At 64.0% G+C, this 19,127-nt stretch overlaps 3 protein-coding genes across 4 annotated transcripts; 1 reads left to right on the forward strand and 2 right to left on the reverse strand.

Annotated features, from left to right (window-relative positions):
- Window positions 1–907: 907 nt before the first annotated feature.
- Window positions 908–3,288, forward strand: LOC138068886 (gonadotropin-releasing hormone II receptor-like). Its single transcript, XM_068958431.1, has 4 exons — window positions 908–1,093; window positions 1,463–2,028; window positions 2,159–2,363; window positions 2,518–3,288. Exons 1-4 carry the CDS (start codon window positions 1,048–1,050, stop codon window positions 2,955–2,957), a joined length of 1,257 nt encoding a protein of 418 aa, XP_068814532.1. The 5' UTR covers window positions 908–1,047; the 3' UTR covers window positions 2,958–3,288.
- Window positions 3,289–5,143: 1,855 nt separating this feature from the next.
- On the reverse strand, window positions 5,144–8,954 carry TMED3 (transmembrane p24 trafficking protein 3). Its single transcript, XM_068958439.1, has 3 exons — window positions 8,761–8,954; window positions 7,586–7,834; window positions 5,144–6,754 (listed from the first exon to the last, which is right to left on the reverse strand). The coding sequence occupies exons 1-3, from the start codon at window positions 8,908–8,910 to the stop codon at window positions 6,518–6,520; spliced, it is 636 nt and encodes a 211-aa protein (XP_068814540.1). The 5' UTR covers window positions 8,911–8,954; the 3' UTR covers window positions 5,144–6,517.
- Window positions 8,955–9,955: 1,001 nt separating this feature from the next.
- Window positions 9,956–17,185, reverse strand: ANKRD34C (ankyrin repeat domain 34C). Of its 2 annotated transcripts, XM_068958423.1 has the most exons (3): window positions 17,037–17,185; window positions 16,312–16,479; window positions 9,956–14,277 (listed from the first exon to the last, which is right to left on the reverse strand). In XM_068958423.1, the coding sequence occupies exon 3, from the start codon at window positions 14,227–14,229 to the stop codon at window positions 12,625–12,627; it is 1,605 nt and encodes a 534-aa protein (XP_068814524.1). In that variant the 5' UTR covers window positions 14,230–14,277; window positions 16,312–16,479; window positions 17,037–17,185; the 3' UTR covers window positions 9,956–12,624. The 2 variants fall into 2 exon arrangements, with proteins under 2 accessions (XP_068814524.1, XP_068814526.1); XM_068958425.1 differs by lacking the exon at window positions 16,312–16,479.
- Between the last annotated feature and the right edge of the window lie 1,942 nt (window positions 17,186–19,127).

The raw sequence follows: 19,127 nt of genomic DNA on the forward strand, positions 1-19,127 counted from the left end.
CGTGCAGAGCGATGCCCACCGCGCGCCCTGCGAACCGGGGCTCCCGAGGCTCCTGCTCTGCAGCCGGACCCCCCGCCCGAGCCCCGGCCGGGCCTGGGCAGCCGGACCGCCGAGCTGACCGGCGCGGATTCCACCGTGGGGGCGAGGGGCCGCGCAGGCTGGCTCCGGGCCGCAGAGGGGTGGCGTGCGGGGCAGGGAGCCGCGCTGCCCACCAGGCTTGGGGGCCTGGCAGCAGCGATCGCAGCCCTCCGCCGGCAGTGCGTGCCGCAGCGCCTAGCCCAGGGCTGCCGTGCTGGGGCCGGTCCTTCCCCCGGGCTGCGGGCCTGGCCCAGGCTGGGGGGCTCCTTCACAGGGCTGCAGGGCATTTCCCTGGCTTCCTGGCCCCCCGCGCCTTGGACGTGCATCACCCTGCCCGGGGAAGGGGCTTTCCTGGGGGGCAGCAGCACAAGGTGCCACCCCAGCCCCACCTTGCAGAAGGCTTCAGGCTTGAGGGGGACTTGTCTTCCCATTCAGCTTCCCAGAGGGATTTGGGATGACCCTGTGCAGTGGGGGTGGTGGATGGAGCAGGACAGAGCTGTGTGCTGTGGGATGGGGGCACTCGGAGAGACCGTGTGGCAGAGGGGTGGGTGTGGATGTGGGTGTGGATGCATGTGTGCACACACGCGTGCCCTGGCGTGTGTGTGCATGAACGTGCACTCGAGCCTCTGCACGCATGTGTGTGTGTGTTTGTGCTGGTGGGTGGCGCAGGGGTAAAGGAGCAAGACGTTCCAGGCGGGCTGGTTACGTCAAGGAGCAACCTGAGCTACCAAGGGCATCCCATCGATCGCCTGCTGTGCCTGGCCAGGGACAGGAGCGGAGGTGGCTGCAGGCGGCAGAGCGACGGCAGCTCCTGCCCCGCTCCCCGCTCTCCCAGCGGCGGGTGCGGTGCTCTTCCTCCGCGCTCGGCAAGCTGGGCCGCCGGCCGGCCGGCTCGCTGCGGCTGGGCACGGCGCTGATGCGGGAGCCCTCGGAGCGGAGAGGCGGGAGAGCGTGAGCAGCAGCTGGGACATGGCCCACTTCAGCGGAGGAGCTGGGCTGCAGGCTGCGGCCGGAGGTGAGGTGGGTGCGGGGAAGGGGGCGCCCGGTCCCACGGAGCCGCTTGCATCGGGCTCTCCGTCCCTGGTGCAGGACCAGGAGGGGTGCTCCGGGGTGGGCAATGGGCCGGGCAGCGGGAATGGGGTCAGCTGAGGCCATCTCCCTCGGACCCCCAGCTCTGCGGGGCCGGGGGAGCAGGGGCGCGAGGCGGAGCTGCAGACGGGAAAGCGGTGAGCTGGGGCGAGGGTCCCCGGGGCAGCCGGGAGCAGGGGGACGGGGGCTGCCTCTCCTCCCGTGCTGAGGGTCACCGTGCTGCCCTGGAGCCCCAGACCCGCCGGACAGGCCCGGGTCGGGGCTGGCCCGGCGCTGACGCTGCCTGTCGCGGCAGGAGGGAGCCGGCAGGACCCCGAGCCCGCGCTGGGGAACGGCAGCGGGGCGGCCGGCGCGGCGCCCTGCGGCAGCCTGTCCCCTCCGGAGAGGGGCTGCGCCTGGAGCCCCTGGCCCAACAGCAGCGAGGAGGCCCTGCGCCTGCCCACCTTCTCCCCCGCCGCCCAGGCCCGCGTGGCCATCACCTTCGCCCTCTTCGCCCTGGCCGCCGGCTGCAACCTGGCGGTGCTGCGGGCGGCCGGGGGCCGGCGGCGCGGCCGGCGCTCCCACATCCGGGTGCTGCTGCTGCACCTGGCGGCGGCCGACCTGCTGGTGACGGTGGTGGTGATGCCGCTGGACGCCGTCTGGAACATCACCGTGCAGTGGCGGGCGGGCGACCTGGCCTGCCGCCTCCTCATGTACCTCAAGCTGCTGGCCATGTACGCCTCCGCCTTCGTCACCGTGGTCATCAGCCTGGACCGGCAGGCCGCCATCCTGCGCCCGCTGGCCATCGCCCGCGCCCGGAGGAGGAACCAGCTCATGCTCTACGCCGCCTGGCTGCTCAGCGCCGGCCTCTCTGTGCCGCAGGTACCCCCCTCGCGCCCCGCTCCTGCCCGCGCCCCGGACTCCTCGTGCCGTGCCCGGGCATTGCAGTATCGAGGCAGGGTCCCCGCGGCCCTGCGGAGAGGCCGCCGGCCCATCCGTGCTCTGCTTCCAGCTGTTCCTCTTCCACACGGTGACCGTCCGCGCCCCGCGCAACTTCACGCAGTGCACCACGCGGGGCAGCTTCGCCCGGCCCTGGCACGAGACCCTCTACAACATGCTCAGCTTCGCCTGCCTCTTCCTGCTGCCGCTGCTGGTCATGGTGTGCTGCTACGCCCGCATCCTCCTGGAGATCTCCCGGCGCATGGGCTCCAGCCTCTGTGAGCGTCGGGGGCTTTGCAGGCTCCTGGGACGGGGGGAGCCGGGGAGGCAAAGCCATGGCAAAGGCTAAGCGGGGACCCCCGGCCCTTCCTCGTGGGCGTGCGGTCCCCGGCCCGGCCCGCTGGCTAAGCCGGCGGTGCTGCTGCGTTTCAGTCTCCTCCAGGGACACGTCCCTGCGGTGCTCCAGGAACAACATCCCGCGGGCACGGCTGCGCACGCTGAAGATGAGCCTGGTCATCGTCTCGTCCTTCATCCTCTGCTGGACCCCCTACTACCTGCTGGGGCTGTGGTACTGGTTCTGCCCGCGGGCCATGGAGAAGAGGGTCTCGCAGTCCCTCAGCCACATCCTCTTCATCTTCGGCCTCTTCAACGCCTGCCTGGACCCCATCACCTACGGGCTCTTCACCATCCCCTTCCAGAGGGGCGCGGGCTGCGGCTGCCCCTGCGGGCAGGGCCCCGCGCCAGAGCCGCCCTCCCCGGCCACGGGCTCCTTCCGCTGCTCTGCCTCCTCCCTGCGGGCCAAGCGGCGGCAGGAGGTGCCGGGGCCGGTGGCCGGGGCCGGGGCCGGCGCCTGCGAGAGCGGCTCTCTGTGAGGCTGGGGCTGCCCCGGAGCATCCTGCGCCGCTGCCTCGGCCCCGCTCTGCCAAGGCTCCGGCTGACGCGGGCCGGGACCGGGACCGGGACCGGGACCCGGGGGGCAGCTGGGGGGCAGCGGGCAGGATGGGTGCAGCACCGGCGCGGCGGAGGACGGGGTCATCGCGGCTCTGCTGCCGCAGCCCCCTGCGGCTCTGCTGTGCACGTGGCGGGGGCGAGCAGGTCGGGCTGCCGGGCAGGTGCGCGAGCGCCCCTCGTCCCCTCGTCCCCCTCTGTGACTGCCAGGCTTAGCGGAAAGCTCCTGGCACAGAGCTCGGCAGAGCAATAAAGCGTCCTGCGGCTGCTTCTCGTGGCGGGGTGCCTGCGGCGGGGGCGGGCTGGCGGGAGGCGGCAGCTCCGGCAGGCTCCGCTCGCTGCAGCGGCGCGGTGCAGGACCCTGACCCCCCCCCCAGGAGGAGGGAAGGGGACAGTGCTGGGGAGCGCAGCAAGTTTAGCCAGGGCTCGGCGCTGTCCTCTCTGCAGAGGGAGCTGGGGGCCGCGGCCAGCCCCCGCCGGTCTGCTGGGCCGGCAGAGCCAGGGCCTCGGCAGGCGCGGGGCTGCTGCCCGCTCTCGAGCTGCTGCCGGCGCTGTTCCCAGGACGCCAGGCTCGGCGAGCCCGCTCGGCTCCCGCCTGCAGCGGCTCCCCTCCGGAAACGGGAGCCGGCTGCTCCTGCGAAGGTCGTTGCGAGGCACGGGGGCTCGGCCCGCTCCCGGCTGCGTAGCAACTGCTCCAAGGCCGGGGCTGCCGCCGGGCGCGGGAGCCGGCAGGCGCCTGGCCGTGCCGGCGCTGGGAGAGGCCGGGGCCGCGGCGGGAGCTGGGGCGCAGCCGGGCAGCCTGGGCTCCTCGCGCCCCGCAGCAGCCGGTCCGAGCCCGCGGGCGGGCAGGCGGAAGGTGCCGGCGGCGCGGGATGGCCGACGGGGACCGGGGGTCGGGAACGGCCCGTGCTGGGTGCTGCTGCGCCCGTCCCAAGGGCTGTCCGGGCTGCGCCCCGCCGGGGGCTCCGGCCGCCTCGCTCCGCGGCGCTCGCGCTCCCTTGGCCCCTGCTGCCCCCCCGCCAGAGAAAGCTCAGCCTGTGGATTTGCCCGAGACCTGGCCGTGCTGACGGAGGGGCGGCGGGGGAAGGTGCTCCCCGCCACGGCTCTCCCGGCGAGCGGCTGCTGCTCCAGGGCCGGGCGCCCGTTCGGCCGCTGCCGGCGACGCTGGCCGAGCTCGTGCGTGGCCCCGGCTGCCAGCGGGCAGGGCGGCAGCGGGCGAGCGACTTGGCCGCGTTCAGACGCTTCCTCTTGGACGGAGCTCTGCCCAGGGCCAGCGGGCAGACTGGCGCTGCTCCGGCTGGTGCTGGTCCCGTATCCGGCTGACGCACGGGCTGCGCTGCCCCGCCGCGGGGCTGGATGAGGCCGCTGGGGCCGCGCCAGGCCAGCGGTTCTGGGCACGGCTTCAAACAGGTCTCGGCTTTGGGAGGTGCCGTGTAAGCCCTGCGCTTGCCGCAGGGGCTCTGGGAGCCACGGCGGGGGGGCAAAAGGCAGGGCCAGCAGCTCCGAGCGCCCTTGCAACCTGGTGCTGGGCAGCGCACAAGAGCTGCGAGGGACAGCCCCGACGCCAGCTGCACTCCGCCGAGGCAGCTACTATGGATGTGGCCATCCTCGGGGTCTCAGGTGGGGGCTGCGGGAGCAGCCAGCCTCTCGGAGCAGCCCGGTGAGACGGCAGCAGCACGGGCTGGGCCGGCAGGCTGGGACTGCTCGGTCGGCGTTCGCGGAGCTCCCTCTGCTGCGCAGCGCGGCGCAGACGTGGCAGCTCCGCGGCGCGGCGGCCGGCTGAGCCCCGGCCGGGCTCCCCCGGCCCTGCGGGGCCCGCGCGAGGCTGCGGCCAGCCGGCAGAGCCCTGGTCTGCAGAGCGGTGCAGCCGTGTAGGGGAGCGCAGCCAGGCGCCGGGCAGGCGTGGAGGGGCAGGAGCGCGCTGGGCGCCGCGGACCGCGCTGGGCACCGCTGGCGACTGCAGTCCACGAGCTCTGGGAGGGGACTGGCGGCCTGACAAGGCAGGAACTGGCAGGACCTGCTGCGGGCGGGGAAGGAAATCTCCACGCTGGCTGTTAGTGTACCTTGCTGTCCGTGCCTGGCAGCAGGGTCCAATAACGGGAGCAGGGACCATGAGCTCATGGGTTTATTACGAAGTGGCAAAGTAGCGTTACAGTGGTGCTGCTCTGGCTCGGGGGAGCGTGGTTCCTGTGCTCGCCTGCTTGAGGGCTGATGGCAGCGTCCGATGCTCTGGTCCCCAAAAGGTCACGCACAAGTTGCTGCTGGGTCATTTGGGAACAGCAGTTCACCCGTGCGCTGCGTCTCGCCAGCCTCCCTGCTGCGGCCGGGGGAAGCAGGAGGGTCTGCGTTTCCGGGGAGGCAGGGAAGGGGTGCTGCTTCCGTTGGGCTGCAGTCTCAGCGGAGCAGGGCACTCTCCCTGCAGCGTGGGGAAGGGGCCGGGGGCTTCCTGCTGGCTGTGGTCTCTCCCTTGGCATGGACGGAGCAGAGCTGTGCCTGCTCCTGCCTGTTTGCTGGGCAAGGCGTCGTTTGTGGTGCCCAAGTCCCAGGTGTAGACTTATGTAATTAGGAAAATTTAATCTTCTACCAAGTATATTGCTAGCTCACCCTGCAGAGAAGAGCCTGGCAAGTGCTTCGTTGTGAGGACAGGGGCTTGGAAAGCAAATGAAATAACCAAGCAAAAAGCCCCTGCTGAAACCTCACCTCTGCTTTTAGAGCCCACGAGGGTTTCCTGGAGCTCCCGGCCTTGGGTGGTCAATGCTAAGCGTGCATCTGTGAGCGATGGTGAGAGCGACCTGTCTGCTCCAGACACGCGGAGGAGCTGCGCTCACGCATGCCAGCAGCCCTGTGGGCCCATCCTGCGTCTAGCTCTTCCACGGCCTCTGGAAGCACAAATCCTGCAGGTCTCCTTCTGTAGGCTAATGGCACATCCTACGGTGCTGGGAAGGTCAGTAGGGGGGGAGCCTGCTCTGCCCCATCCCCTCGTCGCGCTCCTGCCAGCGGGGCCTGGGCACAGCTCCCTGCCCAGCTGGCCTGGGGCTTTGCTGGGTGCGTGCGGGCAGTGTGTGGCCTTGCTGGACGCAGGGCTGCATCTTGCAATTGCATCTGGCTCTGGAGGGGCAAGGGGCATCAGGTAAGAGGACAGGCTGTTGATGCAAAACCTCGGCAAGTCCTCCCTCTTCCCCAGAGGAGTCGGAGAGCAGGGGCAGACAGGCTGGGCGAGGGGCAGGGAGCGGCAGGCACCGCGGAGCCAGCAGGGCGATGGCAGAGAGAGAAGTGTCGCTAGCAGGGACTGCTCAGGGAGGCCGGTGCCTGTGACCGTTTGCTGTGTTGCATCATCCCCTGCTCCTTCCCCAGCCCCCTCCCCGTGGCAGCACCTTGCAAAGGACAGAGGTGTAAACCTGTGACTCAGGGGAACGCTGTCTGTCTGTCCCCTTCTGCCTCCCACCCTCTCCTGCAGGTCTGGGCACAGGAAGAGCTTCGGCTCCTAGGTGCTGGCTCCACCACTGCCTGGTCTCTTTTCAGTGAAGAAGCTTTTGAGCAGCATCACTTGGCCAATGCTGACCACAAAGAGAATGACGGTTTCCCCAACCGACCAGTACAAGACCCGGTCGTTGAGGTCTTCTGCTCTGTTCCGGTCCTGCGCTTCCCGCAGGCGATAGTGAGTCTGGGAGTCTATCACTGTGTTCAGAGCTTCATGGATCGTGACGCAGGCAGACTCCATCTGGGGAGACAAACAAGCTCCATTGCTCCCCAATCCTGACACAGCATAGCTTGGACCCGGCCCTTGTGGCGAAAGGTGCTGAGGATCATCCTCGGGCGTCAGGGCTGGGCAGATGCACCCTGTGCTGCTGGTGTCTGCCAGCAGCAGAGGGGGAGGCCCCTGTGCCAGTTCTGCTTGAAGGGCAAACGTTCGAGACCAGGCCCTGACGGAGGTGCCTGCTGGGACTATCTGGGGCCCAACTGCCCGCGGCATCGAACGTCTCGTGCTCTGGAGGAAAAGGGGTGCCGGGGCGGTCTGACTGCAGGGCAGGGATACCCCGCTGCCCTGAGGCTACAGAGCGCGGTGCCTGGGAAGGGTGGGCCAGAGCCCACCGAGCCCGCATACAGATCCCCTCTGCGTTTGGGGCTGGGACTCAGGGAGGGGGTCTGGGTCCCAGCCCCAGGCACGGCCACCCCTCCTGGCTCATACAAGGGATGGAAAAGCCTTGCTGTGCTCTCTCCTGAATGGGGTGAGCCCTGGTGAAAACCACGGGGCTGCAGGACTTGAGGAGGTTCAGACCCAGCTCTGCCTTGGCTCAGAGCACCCTTGACATCTGTCTTTGTGCCTCTGCTCTGCCTGCGCTAGCAGCTCTGCTCCCCCTCTGGGAGGACAACCGTGCCTGCATCCTGCCAGAGCAGTTAGCTGGCAGTTGGGCACTTCTGCTTTTGGCAGAGGGGAAGGGGGATGAGTCCTGACCAGCCATCCCATGCGTTTGTGCTGTTTAGCCACAAGCAGGAGTTGCGGCAGGACCTTCTTCCTGATGTGAGAAGGGAGTTGCGGCGCGCAACAAACCTGTGTCAAGGCAGTGACTCGGTTGCTCATGTCGGGCAGGATCGGCGGCTCGTCGCCGACCTGGAAGTCGAAGTAGACTGTTTTGTGCGAGAAGGTGGAGAACTCGTTGCTGAAGCAGAAAGTGTAGACACCCTTGACTTCGGCTCGATGTGGGAAGCTATCGTACTGCTTCTTGGTCTCCTTATAGATAGTCCTGCCGTTGGGGTCCTCCACATAGCAGTCCACATCATAGTGTCCCCCTGTGATCACCTGCGGAATGAGACACACGGGTGGCACCTGCAGAACTGCCCTGCGAGTGCCTCTGCTCCGTCCTGGGGCCGTGACCTCGGCAGCGGCAGCGCAGGGCACGGTGCTCGCAGCTGCTGGGGGCCCGCGACAGGCTGGGGGTGCAGGCTGCTAGAGCACCCAGGGAACTCTGTGCTCCGAGGTGCCTGGAGCTCATGCATGATACCTGGGCAAGGCGGACGGCCCGAGCCGGCCCTAACGGCCAAGCCGGGGGCTCCTGCACCTGCCGCTGCTGCAGGCACATCCCGGCACTGCTGAGCGCCTCCGAGACAAGCACTGCTGGGCGCGTGGCCAGAGCTGGGAACGGCTCCCGGAGTGGCGCGGGGGGAGCTGGGACGGGTGTCTGGCTGGGGCGTGTAGGGCAGGTGCAAGTGGAGCCCTGCCAGGGCTGTGGGGTGCACGGTGGTGGTACAGGGCAGGGGCACGGGTGGGAGCAGGGGCAGGGCAGAGATGCAGGGGCGTATGGGCAGGAGCAGGGGCAGGTGGCAGGAGCAGGGGCAGGTTGCATGGGCAGGGATGCAGGGGCATATGGGCAGGGGTAGGTTGCACGGGCAGGGGCAGGGCAGAGATGCAGGGGCAGGGCAGGTTGCACAGGCAGGGGAAGGGGTGCAGGGGCAGGGATGCAGGGGCGTATGGGCAGGAGCAGGGGCAGGTTGCACAGGCAGGGGCAGGGCAGAGATGCACGGGCAGGGGCAGAGATGCACGGGCAGGGGCAGGTTGCACGGGCAGGGGAAGGGGTGCAGGAGCAGGGGTGCAGGGGCGTATGGGCAGGAGCAAGGGCAGGTTGCACGGGCAGGGGCAGGAGCAGGGCAGGGGCGCAGGGGCAGAAGCAGGCTCAGGGCCAGGTTCGGGGTGCGCGGGCCGGGCAGGGGCGCCCAGCGGGGCCGTACCTGGTAGTCCAGCGTGAACTTGAGGCCCTGCTCCAGCTCCTCGTGGAAGCACTGCTTGTCGCTGTCGGGCAGCTCGAAGGTGAGCTCGGTGCCGGCGGCGCGGCCCGCCTGCAGCGCGCAGAGCAGCACCGCCAGCGCCCAGCCGCCCATCCTCGCCCCGCGCCGCGCCGCGCCGCGCCGGCCCCGCTCCGCACCGCTCCGCCCGCCGGGGCCGCCCAGGCCTGACGTGGCAGCGGCGCCGGCCCCGGTCCCGGCCCCGGTCCCGGCCCCGGCGGCTCTTCCGGCGGGGGCGGCCCGGGGCCGCGCGGGCTGCGGCCGGGGAGCGGGCGGAGCCGGGAGCGGGGCCGGGAGCTGCCGCCGCCGCCCCGCCCGTGCCACGCGTGCCGCGGGGGCGGGCAGCTCCGCGGGGACCGGCCGCGGCAGGGGCCCGCCCGGACCGGGACGATGCTCGGGGCCGCCGGGACGGGGACGGTGCTCGGGGCCCTGGGGACCGGGATGCTGCTCGGGGCTGCGGGGATTGGGACAGTGCTTGGGGCCCCCGGGACTGACCCCAGTACTGTGGGTATCAGGGACTGGGACAGTGCTCAGGGCAAGGGGGTCCAGGACGGTGCTCAGGACACTGCGGACTGGGACGGTGCTTGGGGCAATGGGGACCGGGATGGTGCTCGGGGTGCAGGGACCAGGACGGTGCTTGGCACACTGGGGACCAGCCCCGGTACTGTGGGTATCGGGGACTGGGATGGTGCTCAGGGCCCTGGGGACCAGCCCCGGTACTGCGGGGCGCTGAGGCCTGGGATGGTGCTTGGGGCGACAGGGACTGACCCCGGTGCTGCGGGCACTGGGGAACCGGACAGCGCTCCGGGCGCTGGGACCAGGATGGCGCTCAGGGCCAGGGGGCCGGGGCAAAGCTCCCTGGGGCCGTTGCTGTGGCCCCCCTGGGGCAGAAGCTCCTGCCCGGGCCAGGCCGGCGGGGCTGGCACGGAGCTGCCCCAGGCGCTGCTGCGGTGCCGCGGCCCGGCAAGCCGCGGGGCAGGAAGGGCTGTCCGGGCACCCCACTCCACGTACCCGATTGCTAACCGCCCCGAGCACGGGGGAGTTTTAAAGGAAAATAATTCATAACTCAGGGAATCGCAGTGATGGATTTAGGGACAATACTAAACTTTTTATTAATATAATAATAATATAAAAATTCTATGCTATTACATGACACTATCTTCAAACATCTTTCTGCATATTTATGTCTATATGCGCGCGCACACACACACACACACACTCTCATTTAAGTAAGTGAATTAAAACATTCCTGTATATTCCAATACAGGAGCACTTGTCACATTCCCAGGTCCAGCGCACAGAGTGCAGGAAGCTCATAACATGTAGCCTGCGTTTTGCAGGCACCGTTGTCTTAGATCACTAACAGAAGACATCAAATGTTACTTTAAAACCCACAAAATATTGGAATATTTAGAAATGAACAGAAAAAGTGAACTACAGGATTCAAATCTACAATCTAAAATATAAGACAAACTTCATTGTTATAGGTAAAATATGCCTGAAATTCATTATATAAGACCTATTTGACTTCCAGAAAGTATAAACTTTAAGGCTGTAAAAATATAAGCCCGCCTTTGATCTAAATAGCGTATTTAAATCTAAAATGTACTTTCAGAGGGTATTCTTGTGCAGTTAAAAACAACGTACAATGCTGCTTTATGCAGGAACTGTGCAAAGTTTTGCAACAGTCTGGAGGACAGCTAATGCACTGGGTAAGGTACTAGCTCATCATGAGTGGTTTCAGAAGGACTAACGGAAGCATGTATTTGGCTGATCTAGGCAATGAGAGAATAACACATCAGCCCAAGTGGAGTGAGACTGCTGTCACTTGCTTGTCAAAGCGATGCTGTGCTGCCTTTACAGTGGGCGTCGGGATATGTAAGATTTCATTGAATAAACCCTCAGGAGTTATTCTCACTTGGGTTTAGACTAGTGGTACAACATTTAAGGTAGGCTACAGATCCGAACCATTCACTGAGTTAATAGCACAAGACCGTGGGTTGATTTTCCTCTTCGAGCTGGTTCTGTGCAGCGGGGTTTAGCTGAGATTGACAGCAGCTGCAGCACAGGAAGGCCAAAACCAGCCTAGAGTCCAAAATAAATGTGTGGTGGGGAGTGTTCCCCACAGCCAGTGCTTTGGGGAGGTCAAAGCAGTGAGGGTTGTGGGTGGGAGGGGGTTGAAGGTGCAAGGTCTTGCTGCCCTGATGCTGCAAAGCTGCCGTGTGCTACTTGTGTAGGCCCGGTCCTACAGCTGGGTGCTGCGCGGCTCCATTGGTAGGACTGGGGTCCGGGTCCCCATGCACAAAGAAGGATACACAGATTCCCACTGCCGGCTACGCAGACACATTTCCTGGCTGCATCAGGACCAGGCTGTGCAAAAAACTGCAGACGCCAGCACGGGGCGGGCTTGTCGCTTGGCTGCCGCTTCTTCCTGCCTGGGTCCGGGCTCCTGGGGAGTCCTTCCCTCCTCCCTTGCTCGGGTCTGCTTCTGCCACCCTCCAGCGTGACTTCCGTAGTCCGGTGGGGGCTCTGTCCCTTCAGAAATGCTCGTCTTGTGCGGGCATTGGGGGCCGCGCAGCAGTCTGCTTTGAACGGGGGCGAGCCCTGGCCACACACCCGAAGGCTGAGGGGGGCTGCCTGCATGGACGGTGCCCTTCCCCTGCACCGACCCAGCCTGGGCTTGCTCAGGGCCAGCCCTGCAGGGTGAACAAGGGCGGTCCAAAGCAGCCTCAGCTGTCGTTGCCGTCGGCCCCAAAGGACTGTTATTGCAGTGGGGCGGCGGAGCAGAGAGGCATGCTGGCTGTGCTGCTGTGCCCACAGGTTCCCCCTCCGCCCCGACGAGCCCCCTCAAGAGCACTGCGTGCCGGCAATGCAGCTCTGAGGCAGCCAGGGATCAGGGCCTTGCTTGAGGACGGATGCTGCAGTGCCTCAAGCACAGCCCCGCTGGGAGCCCACCTTGTGACGGCAGCCAGGGCCGGGTGCACAGCTGACGCCTCCATCCCTGGCAAAAGCTTCCCATACAGACAGAGCTGGGAGTGCTCCTTGGCCAGGGATTCAGTGCTCGCAATTGCTCAGTGTGATGGGAAATGCCACTGAATCTGAGTTGCTTTAGAGAAACTGAGGCAAATCCATTCCAGATGCGGGCCCACTGAAGACACTGGGTTGCACCAGTAACAGATTTGACTCAGCCTCTGGGGTTTCAAAGTGCTTGGATATCTCTGAGGCAGAGAGAATTGTCTCCCTTCTCCAGCACAGTGAAGGTATAAATACATTCAATTGCTAAGGAGGGTTATTTCTGTTCTTCCAGCCTCTCACAGCATTAAGCTCCTTTCCTTCCTGATAGGCACTTCACAAATACATCATCCCTGTGGCACCCTGACATGGGGCTCCCAGACTGGTTTCTGTGTTAGAACGAGTGGGATGGAACAGACATGGATCATAAATAATCGGGAATAAATGAACTGCAGCCAGGAGCCTTTGTGTGAAGCTTGACTATATCTCAGATGTTCTGAGAACAGCTCTCTCAGGTAGTTGCTCTTGGGGGATGTCCAGAAATGAATTAAGATCAGAAGATACTTTAAATGTTTGGGCTTGCTTCCATGTTGCCTGTGATTCCCTAGTTCTCTTTACAGGTCTGGAAACTGGGCGCAAGCATCTCCTCATTCAACCCCGTATGCAGGTCTAGATACCCCCTCAGCTGCCAGTGCTCCCCCCAGAGCCAGTGACTGCTGTGTTCAGGAGCCGTCATTTGCATTTCTACAGAGAGAACGTTGATTTAGTAGACTTTGGGGAATATAAGCTGTCATGTAGCTACAGGGCCACTATTTCCTCAAAATCAGAGAGTTGCCTCATCTGCTCCACTTGCATGGAGTGTCTCCGGAGGAGTTTCTTTTTGCTTCTCAAGTCACCCCTTTTGGGTGAGCTAGGAGCAACAGGTACCAGGGATTTTAAGCCAGCAGTGAGCGGGGAGGAAGCTTTGCTGTTGGAGCCAATATCAGGGATTGGGGGGTTGGGGTTCACATTCAATGGTGGCAGATATCCTGGTCTTGTGTGAGAGATGTGGTCTAGCAGAAGAGTCCCAGACCCTCGCCTTTCTAGCAGGTTGGGCGGTCGGTGCCGGACTGTCCCGGGAGATGTGCTGGTGATGCTGTCCAGGGACTCTCGTGAGCCATTGAACAAAGCCAGCTGAGAACCGCTGAGCTTCCTCCTCTCTGAAGGCACCTTCCCTGCATCGGCTGGGCTGGTGCTGGAGCTGCAGGAGAGCTGTGAGTCGGAGTCATAATGCTCGGTGGCCAGCCTTCTCCAGGGCAGCGTGTCCATCGCCACTGCTGAGCCCATGACAGAGGAGCTGATGCTTTCTGGCTCTGCAGGGACTGTGCTCCTTCGGGGTAAGCGCTGATGGGCAGCCTGACTCTTCTCAAAAGCTGTTTTCCTTGTGACTGACCCAGAGGCTGATGATGTCTTCAGAGCCTGCTCATCCACCAGGGGGAAGAGAGATGGGTCTTTGCTCTTGCTGCTGTTGGTCCTAGCTAGAGGAGCCTTTTTGGAAAATGACAGGTCACTGATGCCCATGATTACTTCATCGTCTGTGCAGACCCGCTTAGTGTCATCATGGTTCGTGGAAGCAGCCAGCACTGAGGGTGCGATGAGACCCCACGGTTCTGACTGCAGCCGTTTCAGCTGCGGCAAACGGGCTCTCTTGGGATTGCAGGTTTTCCGGCTGGGGGAGGGAGGCTCGTTGGGAGCCCTGGCAGAGTGGCTGTCCCTGGGAGGTGTCGGGTGTGAGCCAAGGATGCTGTTTTCCTTCTCAGCAGGGGAAGGTGCTGAGACAGGTGTTTTCAGGTTGGTGTCGGAGGGTGTTGTGCAGGCCTCGGCGGGGGGCTTCTCCTTGAACTCCAGCGAAGGGGGAACGTTCAGGTACTGCTTAGCAGTCTTGGTGCCGGAAGCTGATTTGTCCATGGTGATAATTATCACCTCTTTCCCTTTTGCTTTGCAGGCATTCAGGAGATGCTGCAGCACATCCTTGTCATCTGCATTGATGGCGTGGACCAGAGCTGATGCTCCAGAGTGGTCCTCTAGGCTGGGGTCTGCCCCATTCTCCAGCAGCAGGGAGACCACATCTCCCCCAGCGCCTTGGATGCAGGCATGCATGAGGGCTGTTTTCCCAGACTTGTCCTGGATGTTGGGGTCAGCTCTGTTGTCCAGCAGGTACTTCACCATCTTGGCTTTGTTAATGCTCTGCTGGTCGACATGCTTAGTGATGCAGGCCACCATGAGGGCAGTCTCCCCTTTCTCATTGCTCTCGTTGATGTAAGCCCCCCCTTCCAGCAGAAGCCTGGTCAGCCGGAGCCGGCCGAGCCACACGGCCTTCAGGAGGGAGTTCCCACCCATCTGCAGCTCCGTTGCCTCATCCATGGCACTGGCTGGTGCTCACTGGCAGGGAAAGGTGGTGTCAGCCTGCAACTGGGAAAGTAAGAGAAGGACTGGTGAGTGCCTGCTCCCCGGCCCTGGCTCTCGCTCTCTCCCTGGCTTCCCAGGAGACACCATGCTCAGCATTGCTCTGCAATCTGCTGGCTCTCTGATCCCAGCCACCCCACACCTTGGCAGGGCAGGCGGTAAGAGCTACCTTGAGCCTTCCCCGCTTCTACACGTTTATAGCACCTTGTGCACAGGGTTTCATGCTGCCTGCAGGGCTTCTTGGGATGCAAGCCAAATGAACTGGACCAGGAAGAAAGGGTGGGTTGTGCCCACGCTTGAACTTTAGGGTCTCTTGGACTAAATGTGCTGATCTTTGTCAGCTGGGAGGTGCCCCTGCCCTGCTTTCTCTCTGCTCTGCCATGCATTTACTTTATGATATTGGTCCCTATAATTTTTCTCGATGATGTCATCTCAGGATGTACCCTATTCTTCCAGGAAGCACCACCAGCAATGAGGGAGTTTCTGGCCTGCTCTGTTTTAGGCATACCAGAAGACATGGCTGCCAGAGCCCGGAGTGCAACAGCTGGCCTTAATTGCCCTGACCAACCTCACCTGGGACTTTTGCCCACACACCCTCTGCCCGTGGGCTGGGAGCTCCATTTAAATTTGGGCCCAGTAGGCCTAGGCCTGCCTTGGACTGTTTTACAGGTAAGTGTGTGTCCAGCCCTGACAGACCAGGCTTGTTGACTGGACTTCCCTGGTTGACCTTGGACCTGGCTTGTGCCCTTGCCTTTGCCCGGTGATCACTGCTGGTGTGAGCTGTTGCTGTCACCAACCTTGTCCTGCACAGGTGCTGTGGGACTGTGCCCTGCTGATGCACCCTCAGCTTCTGGCTTGTCTCCTCTCGTGGAGCAGCCCCGCTCTTGTTGTTCCTTGACAATGCTGTATCTTAACTCGTCTTGCCTTGCTCTTTTCCAGCTCTGCTTTGCTATGAATATGCTAACATTTGCCTGAATGTAGCTGACTTCCCCAAGTGCCAGGTAAATCGGAACGGCCTGGATGCTGACATGGTTCCTGCTCTGTCTTCTAGCTCCCTCAGGCTGTAGCAGAGCCCACTGGAGATGATGTGAGCACCTCTCATGGCTTCTTGGGCCAGGGCCATGATCTTTGCTGCCTCACCATGGAATGAAATTCTAACCACCTGTGGTCAAGCTGTGTGTGACTCCATGCTGCTTAATGGCAATGTGAGCCACTTGTGTGGGAGAATAAGATAAGAGAGAAAGTTTCACTGGCAGCTATCTCTGTACCAGGACCAGCTCAGGAAAATCACCAGGCATGGTCTCTCCTGACGAGTGCTTCCCTGCTGCTGCCTGGCATGGGCTGGCTACAGGAAATGTAGTCGGGTAAGGCTCCTGTGCATTGCTCTACAGCTGTGACATGCAAACTGAGTGCCTTGTGACCCTACTGCCTGTGCCCTTGAGGAATGACACCAGTCTCCTGCAGCCCTCAGATGTAGTGGGCTTTATGCACATGGCAGGGGCAGCAGCTCAGAGCTCTTCTGGAGGGACTAGAAAATGGCCAGTACCATGGAAACGTCATGGAGGCACAGAAACGGACCTTCAGCCAGTGAGTGTCCAAGAGCACTGCTACCTGCTTGCTCCATGCTTTCGTTTCCCCCTTCCTAACCGTCCAGCTGCGAGCAGCAGTTCCCACTCGAGCCATGCCGAGCCCTTCCCTGGAGTATCTGCATCTGTGGAGGGACCAGTCCGAGCCTGCCTGATTCGCTCTGGAGCGCTTGGCAGCATGTGTTCATCAGATCTCTCTGAAAATCTTCCCCCATGGTAAGCACAAGCTGGTCTGTCCTTTGCCACAAGCCTATGTCCTTGGTGCCCCAGGATCCTGCAGCTCTAGGACCTTCTTAAGCGCTTAGCTCCAGGACATCATACAGCTCTCCTTCCTCAAAGGCTTGTGAGCAGTGTCACTTCCCCTTCTCACAGACATATGACTGAGATGCCCACAGCCCCTTCTGCTTGGGGAGCCCCCAGACTTATTTTAAGTTGGTCTCCTGGTGGCTCTCACCTCCATTTCCCCTTGTTCCTGTCCCTCTGTCGCCCATCCACGGTGCTGTGGGAGGGTCCCAGCCCAGGTGCAGATGTCTCCCATTTCTGTGGTGCCTTGCCCCTTCCTGCTGTCCCTTGGGGGGGGTCGGCAAGGCTGTCTGGCTCCCCGGCTCACTCAGCCCTGGGGCTGCAGAGATAGCAGGGCAGAGAACGGATGCACTCGAGACAGGTGGCCACCCTTCCCTCGGAGCAGGTTATCCCCTCACCCCGCTAGTGCCATCCTGCTGGGGGCCCGACTCTGCTGCGGGCCCTGGGCCGTGCCGGGGGTGTCCAGCCCCTCGGGCCCCACTGCCGCGGCTCGGGGAGCCCCGGGACCCGCTCCGTGGGCACTGGGAGAGGCGGCGGGGACAGCGCCGAGGGTCCCGCTCCCGGGGGCTCCGCGGCGGCGCGGGGCCGCCCCGTCCCTGTCCGAGGTCCTGATGCCGGGGACCCGGCTCTCGCCCGTCCCGCTGCCCGGTACCAGTGCGCGGTGCCCCTGCTCAGCTCCCGGTGCCGGTACCAGTGCGCGGTGCCCCTGCTCAGCTCCCGGTGCCGGTACCAGTGCGCGGTCCGCGGCGCCCAGCTCCCCGCGCCCCTGCCCAGTTGCCGGTGCTGATACCCGGTGCGGTGCGCGGCGCCCAGTTCCCGGTACCGGTGAGCGGTGCCCAGCTCCCCGTGCCCCTGCCCAGTTTCCGGTGCCGGTACCTGGTGCGGTGCGCGGCGCTGAGCTCCCGGTGCCGGTACGCGGGGCCGTGCACGGTGCCCAGCTCCCCGCGCCTCTGCCGAGTTCCCGGTGCCGGTGCGCGGAGCCGGGCGGCCCCGCGCCGTCCCTCTGCGCGCTCCGGGCGGCTGCGTCACCCGCCGCCGCCGCTGCCCGGTTCTGCCGGTGCTCCCGGCGCTGCCCGGCCCGCGGCCGTGGCTGCGCGGGGGGCGGCGCGTCCGCCCCCGAGTGGGTGCGGGGTGCGCCGGGGCGGGGGTGTCCGGGGCCGGGGAGGCGCGTGTGCACGCGGGGGTGCGTCTGTGTCCGTGCCCGTGAGTGTGCGGGGATGCGCGAGCGTGGGAGTGTGTGCAAGGGTGTGTGTGCGTGTGTCCCTGTCCATGTGTGCGGGGGCTGCGTGTGCCGGGTGTGTGTCTGCATCGGTGTCCGTCTGTGTGCGGAGCTGTGTGAGTACGGGGGTGTTTGTGTGCAGGTGCCAGGTGCAGTGGCGTGTGTCTGTGTGTGCATGTGGGGTGTGTGTGTCTGCGCTCACGTGCAGGGTTTGGCCTTGTGGTGGTATCTGTGTCTGTGGGTGTGCAGGAGCTGCGTGTCTCTGTCCATGTGCATCAATGTGTGCGTGTCTGTCACTCTGTGGAGCTGCATTTCTGTGCTTGAGTGTGGGTCTGTCTGCTCGTGTGTCGTCTGTGTGGCTATGTGCAGGGATGTGTAACCGAGCATCTGTGCACGGGGGGCGGGGGGAGGGTTCACGTGTCCACATGTGGATGTGTCAGTATGCCCATGTGCACGGAGCAGTGTGTGCACACATGTACCCTGGTGGCTGTGAGTGCCCATGTGCTCGTGGATGTGTGTTGGTACGAGTGTGTTGCGTGTGCACACTCGTGCATGCCAAGGTGGTCCTGTGCTGAGCATGTGTTACTGTGCCCATGTACCACCATGAAGACAGTCCAGCATGGAACAGGCTGCCCAGAGAGGCTGTGCCATCTCCCTCCTTGGAGGGTTTCAAGACCCCACTGGAGGCAGCCCGGAGCAACCTGGTGTTGACCCCCCCCCCCCCGCCCCCAGCTGGACTGGAGACCTCCCAAGGTCCCTTCCAGCATTAATTGTCCTGTGATCCCATGGCCCAAGTGTATGTGCATGGGGGATACCCATACGCTCTGTGTGTGGGGTCAGAGGACCTGTGTGGCAGACATGTGAGGTCATCGTGGAAGCAGCCAGCACTGAGGGTGCGATGTGTGTAATGTGGGTCCTCATGTGCTGTGTGCGAGGGTGTCAGTGGGGGTGTGCGAGGTGCGTGAGTGGGGGCACCTGTGTGCCAGGCAGGTGTGGAGGTGCCAGGTGTGTGTGCACGAGGCTCCCCAGGCAGGTGGGGAGCCACGCCAGTGTGCTCTGTGTGCGCGAGCGATGTGCGTGCATGGCGTAGCTGTGCGTGAGGGTGTGCGAGTACCTGTGCACACGTGTATGTGTTGGTGCCCACTTGTGCCAAGTGCAACCCTACGTGGCGAGGCCAGTTTGGCTGAGGGCTGTTGCACTTGTGGGGTGGGAGGGTGTGGGGCTATGGCACTGGGGGGTGCATGCTGTGAGCGGGTGTTTCTGGCTGAGAGGGAGGCCACGAGGAGTGTGCGGGTGTGCGTGCTGCCTGCAAGCACAGGTCTGTGTGTACCTGAGCATGTCCATGTAGCCGTGAGTGGGTGTCCACGTCAGAGGTGGCTGGAGGTATGGGAAGCCATGAGGAGGTGTGCAAGGAGGTGGTGATTTTGTGAGGGAGAGTGGCAGTAAAGGAGTGTGTGCGTGCAATTGTAGAAATGCCTCTCCTGCCTCCAGAAAGGAGGTTCTGGCCAGTGCACAGGCACCTCCACAGCTGTGCACCAGCGTGGATGCTTCCCCCACACCAGCAAGATGGTGCCAACCCCACAGAGGCCATGCACGTGGGAGAGGGAGCCCAGGCTGCCCTGGCAGCTCCCCACCACCAGCACGGGCAGGTGAGGCTGAGGAGGGGTGAAAGGGGTCTGGAGACCTCCAGACAGCTAGATGGGTGCTTGGAGCAGTGTGGGTGCTGCACGTAGGGTCTCTTTGTGAAG

This window comes from Struthio camelus, chromosome 12, assembly GCF_040807025.1.
Source record: "Struthio camelus isolate bStrCam1 chromosome 12, bStrCam1.hap1, whole genome shotgun sequence".
Lineage (NCBI taxonomy): Eukaryota > Metazoa > Chordata > Aves > Struthioniformes > Struthionidae > Struthio > Struthio camelus.

Coding starts and splice junctions, on each gene's coding strand:
- LOC138068886 (XM_068958431.1), top strand. CDS start 1,048: ATGGCCCACTTCAGCGGAGGAGCTGGGCTGCAGGCTGCGGCCGGAG. Junction 1,094..1,462: donor GCTGCAGGCTGCGGCCGGAG/GTGAGGTGGGTG, acceptor CTGTCGCGGCAG/GAGGGAGCCGGCAGGACCCC. Junction 2,364..2,517: donor GCGCATGGGCTCCAGCCTCT/GTGAGCGTCGGG, acceptor GCTGCGTTTCAG/TCTCCTCCAGGGACACGTCC.
- TMED3 (XM_068958439.1), bottom strand. CDS start 8,910: ATGGGCGGCTGGGCGCTGGCGGTGCTGCTCTGCGCGCTGCAGGCGGGC. Junction 7,835..8,760: donor AGTTCACGCTGGACTACCAG/GTACGGCCCCGC, acceptor CTCATTCCGCAG/GTGATCACAGGGGGACACTA. Junction 6,755..7,585: donor GAGTCACTGCCTTGACACAG/GTTTGTTGCGCG, acceptor TTGTCTCCCCAG/ATGGAGTCTGCCTGCGTCAC.
- ANKRD34C (XM_068958425.1), bottom strand. CDS start 14,229: ATGGATGAGGCAACGGAGCTGCAGATGGGTGGGAACTCCCTCCTGAAG.